General features: G+C 36.5%; 1 protein-coding gene across 1 annotated transcript; it reads left to right on the top strand.

The window, feature by feature from the left end:
* Positions 1-22: 22 nt before the first annotated feature.
* Positions 23-12,687, top strand: LOC111513554 (protein TAPT1 homolog). Its single transcript, XM_023169777.2, has 6 exons — positions 23-324; positions 372-630; positions 685-998; positions 3,691-3,788; positions 9,934-10,675; positions 12,370-12,687. Exons 1-6 carry the CDS (start codon positions 177-179, stop codon positions 12,618-12,620), a joined length of 1,812 nt encoding a protein of 603 aa, XP_023025545.1. The 5' UTR covers positions 23-176; the 3' UTR covers positions 12,621-12,687.
* The last annotated feature ends 242 nt before the right edge of the window (positions 12,688-12,929 follow it).

Genomic DNA, 12,929 nt, shown 5'->3' on the forward strand with positions numbered 1-12,929 from the left:
ACAACATGGCAACACTGATCAGAAAATACAAATACAAAACAATTACCACTTGAAGTCCACAAAAAAAGATAACCAAATTTTTTGTATCACATAGTAGAATTAATATTTTCGAACAATGGATATTATCCATATGGGTAATGTAATTGAGATATTGAGTATATGAATTTGAGTTAACTATGCCCTTAGAAGATTCCAAGACACAAAATGAAACAAAGATCAGATTTAGATCCTCCGCTAAAATCTTTTACAATTCTGATAGCAAAATAGAGGATTTGTTAAGAGATGAAAAACCAGAGATGTCTTGTGATGAATTCGCTAAAAAAGGTTGTTATTTCCCAGTTTAGGTTTGTTTTTCAATTTACATCTTTCAGAGTACATTCCCAGTCTGTGGTCCTTCTTAAATATCGAATTAACAAGGGATTATCAGTTGGACAATGCTGAAGAACGGTTTTCTGCTAGACGAGAAAAAATATATTCCTTTATGAGAATTCCTAAGGAAGTTGAACGATTTATGCGATATGGTCTCATGCAATGTGCTGATTCTTTTTTATATGTTTATACTTTTCTACCTATTAGGGTTATCCTGGCCTTGTGGGCTCTAGTAACCAGACCATTCTCAAAATGTTTCGGGTATGTTACTTGGAAAATATTGATTTTTCAATAATTGGCCCTTTTTTTTTTCAGTCTAGGAGACACAAAAAATAAACGCATTTTGACACCTGCTGAAATATGTGATCTTTTGAAGGCTGTAATAATTATAGTTTGTAGTGTGATTATGTTTTATGTCGACACAAATATGCTGTATCATCTGATTAAGAGCCAGTCTGTCATCAAGTTATATATGTTCTACAATATGTTAGAAATAGGTGACAGATTGTTTTCTTCATTTGGTCAAGACGCTATTGATTCATTGTTTTGGACAGCAACGGAACCCAGAGGAAGAAAGAGGGAGCACTTGGGAACGCTACCCCATTTAATTTTTGCAGTTGTTTATGTCAGTATCCTTTTGTTAATTTCTATTAAGTTATTCCAAAATGAAAGTTGCAGAAATAAAAAGAAAATATACTTTTCTATTATAAGGACTGTTTTAAAAGTAAGTAGTTCACCAGAATAAATCATTATGAAGGTTGTCCAGTGGAAAAACAAAGTAATTGAGATTTCAGTGACAACTTTTGGCTAGTGACATGAAGTATCAAAATGTCAAAAGGCTTAGGAGAAAAACAGGTTCCACTAAAAATCATGTTGGAAAATACATTGCACAGCTGAAGAACAATGATACTCACACATGCCCTAGGAAGAATGTTCATGAAAAATGATAAATGAAACTTCCTATGTTTTTATACCACTGTATTTGTAACTAATGTTACTGCAGTTTCATTCTATAAAGACATTCTCAAACAAATATGATAAACTGAAATAATTAACAATGTTAACTATTATACCTATATCTATACACCACTGCAGGTAATAACAGACGGTCCTCAAATTGACTGAGTACCTGAATTTTGTTTAACTGTAACAATGTCGATACGCCAATTTGAAAACCGATGAACTTGTGGTTGCATTCCAAGGAGTGGTTTGAAAATGTCGAATCATTTTTTCCTAGTCTGAAGGACCTTTCATGTTCAGCAAACAGTTTTGAGAAATTTTGGCCACATTGTCCCACATAACCACTATTACACTGTGGACACTTCAGCTTATAAACTCCAGATTTCTCCATCTTGTCCACTTTATTTTTGGCATTAAATAGAAAATTAGATAACCTGGCATGTGGCATGAATGTCACTTTCATATTGTTTTTTTTCTATTTCATTTCTCATTTTTCATGATGATCTCCTACCACATAGTAACGGCTACATCCATCAATTCTTTGACTCATATTCCTCGCTACTGGTTTCAATATTTTTGTGTAAATATATGGAACACCGTTTAAACCAAATGGAAGAATTATATACTGATATGATCTGCACAGTTATGTCATTTTGGGATCGGGGAAAGATAATATACATTTTTCATAGTCCAGACATATTAGGGGTTTCACATCACAATGACAGAAAATAAGCTAGAAACTCGTATACCTACACCTTCATTTGCGTTCTTGAAGTTGTCCCGATTTTCTGCACCTACAGTGTGCATCATATACATTATGAATTTTACAAAATAAGACATTCATCTGGAGCTGGTGGTAATATTTTTATCATTGTCAACAGGAATTCATTTGCAGCACTCCACCCCATTCCTGGAGTTCTGAATCAATGGGCTCACCTCTTAGTCTACTTTTAGCAGACATATTTATGAACAACATGGAGACCACTATAGTAAACTCCGACCTGGGTAAAAAACATATTTATTTTTGGTACAGATATGTAGACGATATTCTTGCCTGTTTCAGAGGTACTACACGACAGCTGAACCAATTTATGAAATTCATGAACAATCTCAATAGCAACATTCAGTTCACACTCGAAACAGAGATAGAGAAACAGATATATTTCTTGGACCTGGCCATTATACACAATCAGAATAAATTCGAGTTCAATATTTTCAGAAAACCTAGCTATACAGACATCACTATCCCAAGCGATTCTTTCCATCCAGACAGTCATAAATTAGCAGCCTACAACTCAATGTTGCACAGAGCATTCGCACTGCCTTTGTCTGCAGACAATCTAGCTAGGGAAATTGATACAATTACACAGATAGGTCATAATAATTGTTTCAACGCAGATACTATCTAGAAGTTAGTCAGGAAACAAAGCCGGAAATTCACTCACAGATTAATATATCCTCAGGTCAAACAACCAGAAATCAAAAAATGGATAACGCTAACATATTTTGGAAAAAGAACAGAAATAATCGCAGGTTTCTTCAGAAAAAACAATTTAGAAGTAGCATTCAGACCTCATGCAAGGTTATCTCATTTCCTTTTCAATGCCAAAGATAAGGTCGACAAGTTGGCAAAATCTGAAGTTTATAAGCTTAAGTGTCCGGAGTATAATAGTGTTTATGTGGGACAATGCGGACGAAATTTCCAAAAACGGTATGCTGAACATGAAAGGTCCTTCAGACTAGGAAAAAATGATTCGACGTTTTCAAACCATTCCTTGGCACGCAACCACAAGTTTCCGAATCTAAACGATACGGAAATTCTGCACTATGTAAGGAAGGGTTGCACACTCAATTATTTAGAATCCTTGGAAATTTACAAGCATAAACATTGCGGGTGCATCCTGTTAAATGATCAAATCAATTTAATTTACTCTCCGGTTTTTAAATTGGCACATCCGCATTGGGAACTGTAAATTCAGGTACTCAATCAAGTATATATATTATCATTGGTGGGCGTGGCTTTGTTTTTCTTGATTGGATAAAATGACCTTGTTTGTGTAACATTAAGGGCAGGTAGCCAGATTTCACTAATATTCATTGCCTCTTCCTTTCTTTTGAAATTATCCTTGCCCTTAATTATGCATATACAAGTTCGTTTTTTTGTTTAATTCAATCGAAAGAGAGAGAGAGTCTTTAAAATAGGCCTCTCATTTTGATGTACATGTTGAATTCAGGCAATAGATAGCTTTTATTTGGATCAGGTTATTTTTAGGAAGACAAGTGGAAATACAAAAATCAAACTTGAAATGATTTTGCTATTATTTTAAAACTTTATTTCAACTTTTCCTTAATTGCATTCAGTTTTGCATAGTCTCCTGGTTCTTTTCCAGTCAACAACAATTAATGTAGCAATCAACTCCAGGAACAAAGCACTGATGACAATAATGATGTCTAATAATGTAAGTATGCTGGGTATTACCAATTTCATACAATATTTATAAATGTTTCATTCTTTGACATGCATCAATAAAAAAACCAAATCAGTGATTTTTCTGCAGTTCAATATTCTACTTGGTAGGCCATGAATATATGTTGAGGTAAAAACCGTTCAACATTTCAGATTATTTTTAATGAAATTATTTGAGTCTGTTGTTATAGTAATTTATGATTTTTTATTCTGAAGCATATCCACATATATTATAGCATATCCATATTATAAATTTATTCATTCACAATGTTTTTACAATAAGTACATTAAACAGTAACTTTTTTTTATGGAATAATTTCTTGATTCCATTGAAGTTTTGTAAATTTCGATAATTTATTATCATTTTTGTAGTTGAAAGGAATTATTATGTAGTTGAAAGAGAATCATTGTAAATTATGAGATGAAGATATTTTATTGAGAATATTTTTCATATAACTTCTATTTTTCAGAATATTCAGATTTGAATTATTTTGAAAATTCCCTATAAAATGTTACATTTTTTCCCCGTGGGTTGATCAATAATTGACCACTGAATTATCAACCTTAACTTTATTTCGCTAGAAATACAACAAACACTTCAACTTAAAATTTCAACTAGGTATATATTATTTGAATGTCTATTGCGTTATTAGATCACTTTGCGTACCGTATTGTTACGTCAACTTCACTGTGGACTTAACTGCCCGAATACGCTTGCATCTAGCGTTTGAATATCGCAATGGAACATCGTAGAATTTTTGCCGAGGTTCTATCGACATCGGCTGCATGTTTCTTGCTCTTTCTCGAGCGGCAGGGAATATTGGCATCCCCGCGCTCTTAGCTACGTCACGTTTGGTTTATGGTTACCAATGGCGGCCGGAATTATTTCCTTTCGGGCATGATTAACAACACTTCCCTGTTACCTGAGCTTGTTCGCCTCGAACAACATTCCAAGAGGGAACATCACGACCTATGTGAGGACTCAGCCTCTCTATGTGGACAACTTTAGGCTTTCTTCTAGGTGACAATTGGATTCTGTACACCAGATCGTTTATCTTTTTAGTTACCAAGTAAGGTCCTTGCCATGGTGTCCCAAGTTGGGACACAAACCTTTCCGACGTTAGGTTTGATAGAGCCACACTGCATCGCCATCCTTGAAGCCCACTGGCAGCGACTTTTTGTCGAATCTCATCTTCATCCTGTCGCTGGAAAGCTGTAATTTGGTCCTGGCAAATTCGTGTACAATTTCCAGTCTCTTCTTTAGGTCATTGACATACTCTGAAAAAGGTACCTCTCGAGATTAATCGAGAAAACTGCCATACAATACATCTACCGGAAGCTTCAGTTCCCTACTAGTTAACAACGTGGATGGTGTATAACCTGTCGCGTCATATTGGGAACTCCTGTATGCCAACAGAAAAAGAGGAACCAATTTATCCCAGTCTCTTTGGTTTTCGGAGACAAACATCGAGAGGTAGTTATTGATAATGCGATTATGCATCTCGATCATTCCATCGGATTGTGGGTAAACAACAGTTATTTTTGTCTTCTTTATTCCCAACAGAATCATCATTTCCTTCCATAAATCCGATTCGAAGTTGCGGCCAGGATCCGAGTGAGGTACTTCGTGCCTGGTAATTACGGTAATTACTTTCAGGCCATTTGGAAAAGTAGTTCATCACAACCATAAGGTACTTGTTATCGGATGTGGTCATAGGGATTGGTCCCAAAATTAGTCCTATTTACTCCGAAATGCCCTCCAGTGCGACGTAACTGTGTCGTGAGTGTCATACCAAGTTTTGTCCAAATAGAAAATTTGCCGTTGTTTTTGTCTATATTTAGTTATTTGTTCTAAGTATTTGTTACGCAATTAATTCTACTATTCTTCTGCTTTCCATAACTGCTTGACGTTTGTTCATCATTTTAAATATAAATCCTACTTTCTTTATCCAATTCTGAAGAGTTATGTCACAGCAGCTCACGTTATGGCCGGAAGTATTCAATTTCTTCCTTATGATTTCAATTGTAGGAATCTCATTGCTTTTGTAACAGTCGTATATTTTTTTTAATGATTTCATTAGATGAACATTTAAAGATTTGGTAACCCCGTATCACATCGCGTCTTGCGTTCATAAGGTTTGTTTTTAACTATTTTACGTACATTTGAGAAAGGAATTTCGGCCAAATCTGATGTTGCTTGTGATAGTTTGTTTCCCTCGAAACCAAACTTGAGATGTAGATTCTTATATACATTGAAACATATTCTCTGTGTTTCAATATTCAAATGCATCTGAATCTTATTTACTGTTTTTTTTTCGCATTGTTCACCAGCGCTATTGGAATCACTACACAGGAAAAGGTCGGCGTTGTTATCACACTCGTTATTACTATTAGTACTTTTCCAAGGACGCCACATTTTAAACAGATAACAAAAATTTTAAGTAATAACTGCAACAATATAGAATTTCAACACTAAAATCGCGATCAGTTCCTGAACTGAACATTGACGACACAAGGGCGATAAACATCCCCATATTCTATTCGTCACCGGAACATGACTTCAAATTTAATTTTATGACTCTTCAGTCAATCATAAAACTCGGGTAGTACAAATTATCCAATACGAACTGCCAATTCTTCAGTCTACGTGGACTAGTTCGTAGCGGCATTATTTCTCTGTATTGTTTTTTTTTGGCCTTTGAGATGCGGATAGCTTTAACTATTCACAATAAAGATTACTTCGACTCTACCTATGACCGTCATTTCCTTCAGCATATGGTTGCATTTCTATTGAATCCATCTGCCACAGTTCCTAAAATCCCTTTATTATTGTCTTTTGTTAGGGGAAATTTTGACGCACCGCCTTATGTAGCTCAGCCACATGCCTTTATGCGGTATTCATATTATTTATTCATGACGGAAGTCGGTTCCCGGGGTTGAGACTAATTGTCCAGTTTTAATCAGTTGACTGCTCAAATTCAACACGCTCATCTAAATTTTCAACTCGCTCAATTACTTTTTCAATTTGCTTATCGGTTTGCTCAGCTGAAGTAGTGATGTCGTGTGTATTCCTACCGATGGTGAATTGCAGTTCGTTTATTCTTGATTCAAAGCACTCGAGGTTGATTCCTTGGTTTCCCTATTGTAATCATCGACATATCCTCTAGTGACCGAGTCTTTACTGTCAACGGGTTCACCGACATTCTGCAGCCACTTATTCTGAATGTCATAATTCCCCTGTAGTGTGAGATTGAATCCAACACCAGATCTCCCAACAATTGACCTACTGATGTTACCTCTCCTACGACCAAATGTATCATTTGTGGTGTACATTGTTAGAATGTCTATGAGCAACTGAGCAGATCCTTCACACATCTCTGAATAATATACGGATAAGGTTAATGGATCAATGCTATTCAACGTTATTCCTGTATTATGGACAATATCTCATTATTGTGTCTTGGTGTGTCCAGCCATGTGCGAACTCCAAAGTAATTGAAGACGATCAACCAACTCTTCCAATTTATTCCAATAAACATAATCGATATATTTATTCCTATTATATTTTTGCTGAGAGGGTAGTTTCGTCAAACCGGTACTCCTTTAGTAGGATATGGTAGCAAGTTCTCATTGGATAATAGCGGTAGGATTACTTCGCGATATTTCTTCGAATTATTCGATTGAAGACCACATTTCCTCTCATTGTATTTATATGCCACCTTTTTAAATCTAGGTGTATCATCATAAACTGTATCATATAAGGAATTTCCTGATGGTAACTTTTGTATGTACGTTTGCACCTCATCATCTCCAGCAGCTATCTTTAATGTTGTCTTTGAGTGGTATGGCGTTTCCATAAGAAAAACGTTTTTGGCATTATTTTTTCTGTGCCCTCTCAGATTCTTCGATTTTAACTTGAGGTGTACTTTCAACTATAGCTTTTGCGATGAATGGTGAAACACTTTTTCCTTGAGTTTTTGGTATTATTTTAGGTGTACCAGTGTCAAAGGTCTATTAATTAGACCTCTAACGGATAGTGGGAGTAGAGGACCATGAGTTTTTTCAACAGCACTTCTGTGCCCACTTGCCATTTTTCCATCAAAATTATCTATGGTAAAATGCTGTTTGTGTTTAACAATGTGCATTAGTATTATGGACCTGGTACGAAATTACAGAAAATATTGAAAAGCTCGATGAACAGACGGACCACGAAAGAGCTTTTCTTCCTTATATTCATGAAGTTAACGACAAAGTAAGCCGAATTCTTAAAATTTACGATATAAGAACAGTATTCACGGTCAATAATAAAATTTTCACTTTTATACGAACCCATAAGAACACAATACCCAATGACGCACAGGATATCTACGAAATACCATGTTCCAACTTCTCCAGAACTTACATCGGCCACACCAACCGAAGAATCTCAAACAGAGCCTATGAACACGAGTTTGATGTCCGTAAATCAGATCCAGCCTCATCTCCTTCAAACATCATTGTGGAACAGGCCACGCAAGCTTCGAAAACACCAAAACCATTGCCACCGAAAAAACTCTCCAGGCCAGGATAATTCGCGAAGCTATTGAAATTGAAAAACGTCCCAACTGATGTCACGCTATACTTCCAACAACACTGCACACCTCGCTTCTGCAAGCCACTACCCTGTTTCTATTACCAACTACTCACTACTGGTCCCCTCCTTTCACTCATCCAGGGACCAGACCAGAACCGATGGACCGACAGTTGACGCTTGGGGAGCAGAGGCCTTTGCGGAGACCAACGACGTGACCTGGGGAGTAAGCAGATTGGGGCCCCGGGATCAAGTCAGAAACCCTTGCAGCAAGTCACAACCTGAGGAGTAGGCAGATTGAGACCCCCTAGTTTAGTGATGGCTTCTTGAAAATGGCTTCAAAGTCGAAGCCGATACGTCGAAGTAACAATAACACAAAATGCGGTTCAACCCGGACTTGGAACTATCAGATTTCTGACCGCAGAAACCACTTGCAACTAGTTTTTCTTTATTTTCAAGGTTTTAATATTAAAACTTTTTCCCAAAAAGGATTTGAAGCTTTGATAACTTCTAATTATTATATGCGAGAACTTTCGATAGCAGACTGTGCTATTATCTTCATGGCTCTACTCAAACTTAACGTTTTATCTTCTTGTTTGTTCTTTTATACGTTTAGATCGCCTTAGTGAATTTGTTATTATTGTTGTTGGTTCATTAATTAGGGTTTGGTCAGGTATTTGTCCTGCCCTTTCATCCGGATGTCTCATTGAATTTGCCTGAAGTTGGGTTACATCAGGTAATTTCTCTATGTTTATTGTTTCTAGGAATGTGTATTGTTTTGTTGAGCATATTGAATGTTAGGTCTTGTTGTGTTTTGATTTGTATTTGTTCCTCGATGTGTGAATTATGGCTTTTGAATTCATGGATGTTTAGGTTTTCCCAGATGTTCATACGGTTTCATTTATTGACTTGTTTCATGAGTTTGATATTTTCTGGTGGTGGAAAGTTAGTTTGTTTTGTATGGCGTGTGTGGCGAGGTTTGATTTATTGGTTTTATGTATGCTTTTTTGTGCTCGTCGTACTTTTGGATCAGTTTTTTCTTGGTTTGGCCAATTAATTTGTTGCAGTCCAAGCTGTACACTCCGTTTAGGTTTTTGTCCCCTTTTTTTCATAGCTGTTTATTTTTTGTATTATTTTTGTGTTCGGCTTGTAAGTGATGTTGATGTTTGAGGAGTGAAATACTGTAGTACATTTTTAGACCTATTCCGTAGGGTTCAGCCAGCGTTTTCAATCTGAGTGCAGAAAAAGTGTTTACTTACGACATCACCTCTAAAATTATCAGTGTTTCTCTACTACATTATGCATATTATTTACATAAAAACCTTTCTCTTGAATCACTCTTTCTAATAAAAAAAAACCGTTCCGTAGTTTCAAAGATCTAAGCATACATAGGGACAGACAGCGGGAACCGACTTTGTTTTTTACTATGTAGTGATATTTTTTGTGGTCATTCAGCAAATACATTCGAGTTTGAATTTACTTTTGTTAACTCTTTATATAAATGTAAATGATGAACTACTCGAATATATATCATACTTTCAAGTGTTGGTTAATTTTTTTTTTACAGTTTGTCGAGCTGAAAGGTAGTGTATTCAAGAAATTCGACAAGAATAACCTATTTCAAGTCTCTTGCAGCGACGTCCGAGAGAGGTTTCATTTAACAATTCTATTATTTATTGTTATTCTTCAAACGATGCGCGAATACAGTTGGAAAACCGAACGCTTCTGGGTAATGTTACCAGATTGCTTCAGCATACTTCTCGCTGAGATGTTTGTCGACTGGATAAAACATGCTTTCATAACAAGATTCAACGAACTGAACTTGGATGTCTACAGGGACTATACAACAAGTTTAGCTTATGACGTTGCACAAACAAGACAAAAACATGCTTTTTCGGATCACTCAGATTTAGTTGCACGTCGTATGGGATTCATTCCACTACCACTTGGGGTGGTCATCATAAGGGTCTTCTTACATTCAGTTAGGGTTGAAGATTTACCTTCTGTTATAGTCTGCATAGTGGCATATCTATTCCTGGTTTCGTTCAAAGTCTTGATCAGCCTTGTAATTCTTTCGAAGGCCTGCAGTTGGATAACACAACATAAGTTAGAGAAAGCATCTTTAAACTCTCCCAGCAGCAATAGATGCAACAGCCCACTTCTAACATCTCGAAGTAGGATAGATATGACACCTAGTCCGTTGCATCCAGTAGTACACCAGCCGAATTTATTGAATAACGGATTTTCTCCCGTTGATAAAAAAGTTGGGGAGAAACAGGATATCACTACGAGTCCACCAAGTGATTTAGGTAAGTAATTTGTAATTCATCGTTTGGATTAGCGGCATCCCCAAAAGTGTTCGATTTGAAATACTTATATGAAATAAGTATTCTGATTTCCCTGCGAATTGGAAAATTATCAGGAACTTACGACAAAATACGACAATATTTATCAGTTTTTTTGTTTCCAAATTTACTTGAAATATAAATCATATGAATTACTAACTAGATAAAAATAATAGTATGGTTTAATGATTTAATAGAAAACAGTGTTGATCTCATCCCATGAATAGATTTAATAGTAATAGTATAACAATATGAATTTCATAAAATATTTATGATTCACCATGAAACTCATTTGTTGAAAGTGAATGCATTTTCAGATTCATTCGTTGAATCTACTAGATAGCTTTATAAAGAGCAAAGTCAATCCAAAAACCACCTACCCAACAAATAAAGACACCTTTTACAACTAACTTAATACCTTGTATTCCTTGCCATCTGTACTATATTCGAACGTTGAAGTATTGAAATGAAGATAACGAGGATACTGCTGAATACTAAAATAATCTACATGTCTACTTCATTTCCTGAAGACGCCAACTTGGTTGGTGACTCACATATTTCTCAATAATCCATCACTCATTGGATACGAGACGCGTGTTGTCGCGCCGACGTGATCTTAGCCTCCATCTTCAATCTTCCGGACCGCAAGGCCGGGATTTCTTCCTTCCGATTCGGAAAGCGATTGGACGACGCTATACACAGCGGTGTTGATTTGCCAGATGTTAGCCTCTTCTGTTAGAACACTATGAACCTCCGCACCCAAACAAGCCAGTTCTTGTGGCATCAAGGGCCCAATTCTGTGGAGTTTTGATTGACTCCATTGGTTGCATGATGCGAGTCTCTTCTCTAACCGTGCCAACGGGTGGTAGAACTGTCACTTCTACCACTTCGTTAGCAGGCTGGGGAAGAGCTATATAGCCCTGCCGCCGAAGATAGGATAAGTAATCCCTAAGATTTTGGGCGAAAAAGGCGGGATGCTCCGGATGTATTTCACACCACAGAGCATGCAATCTCGCCATGTACCATCTTCTTGCAGGCTCACTACTCTCGTAGCAATGCATAAGGCTATCTCTTAGCTCATGCGTCCACTCAAAGCGTCCGATGTCATTGCCAGGGTTGTCATCGGTAGGCAAATCATCGTTATGGGCCTCACCACCTTGCCTCTGACCCCTCCGAGCGGGTCGATTGTGGAGGCCCCTTCCTTGATTGCTAGTAACCAAGTGTTGGGTTCACCGGGTGGTTAGCCCAGTGGAGCCACGGCCGGCACCGGAGGAAGAATAGTGGTCTCCTTCCCGGTTGCGCATGGGTTGCCGTTTCGGTTTTGCACCAGTTGCTCGGGTAAGTGGTGGCGCAACTCACCAAAGGCCAAGGATGTTAGCGGCTATCCCTGCTTATTATTATCAGTATTATTATTATACACACATAATGACCTTTTGTTTTCAATTCATAAAATGTTTATGTGTCACTGTTTTTATATCAAGTCAATCATTTTGAGTACACAACGGGTAGATGATGATATTCTTATTTATTAACTCAGAATCATAACAATATGAAATTAATGTTGATTCGAGCCTTGCAAAAGGAGAAATGTGCTATTTAAATGAATCAATCCATAAGTGGAATTTTGCATGATTATATTAATTACTTTTATATTTTAGGACCAGCGGCTATATTTGCCAACAGTACTGTCGATTTGAAAAATGCCAGCCTCAATGAAGAGTTATTGAAAGTCGAAGGAGAGGAAATTCGAATAGAACTTGTTAGTGATGACGTTACACGCAGTTTTCCTAATATAAACAGCGAATTTACAGAAGATTCTGAAAAAAGTGACATTATTGAGGATAACATAAAGAGGAGTGAGTCAGAGCCTAATTTGAATAAAACGGACAGTGATATCAGTCCAAAGTAGCGAATGTATTTTCTTAAGTTATTTGTTATATTGTTGGGAAAAAATGTAAATATAAAAATATAGTTGATATCATGGATGCTTTCTTTGGTTTCAGGGTATTACTATTTTCTCCCGTTTAAATATATACAAGATGACATTTCTTGCGACATGTTAAAATTTTTATAGCAAATTTTTAATTTCTCTCTAAAAATGTCCGTATAAGTAAAAATGTATCGGAAAAGTTAAACTCTATGATGAGTTTCTGATGTATACATGAATTGATGACAATTAACCGAACTTGTTTTTTAAAATAAAGGGAATATCTGTCAA

Source organism: Leptinotarsa decemlineata, unplaced genomic scaffold (genome assembly GCF_025532065.1).
Source record: "Leptinotarsa decemlineata unplaced genomic scaffold, Ldec_3_MD MMD2_P_RNA_scaffold_2, whole genome shotgun sequence".
NCBI lineage: Eukaryota > Metazoa > Arthropoda > Insecta > Coleoptera > Chrysomelidae > Leptinotarsa > Leptinotarsa decemlineata.

Coding starts and splice junctions, on each gene's coding strand:
- LOC111513554 (XM_023169777.2), top strand. CDS start 177: ATGCCCTTAGAAGATTCCAAGACACAAAATGAAACAAAGATCAGATTT. Junction 999..3,690: donor TTTTGCAGTTGTTTATGTCA/GTATCCTTTTGT, acceptor AATTGCATTCAG/TTTTGCATAGTCTCCTGGTT. Junction 3,789..9,933: donor CAATAATGATGTCTAATAAT/GTAAGTATGCTG, acceptor TTTTTTTTACAG/TTTGTCGAGCTGAAAGGTAG.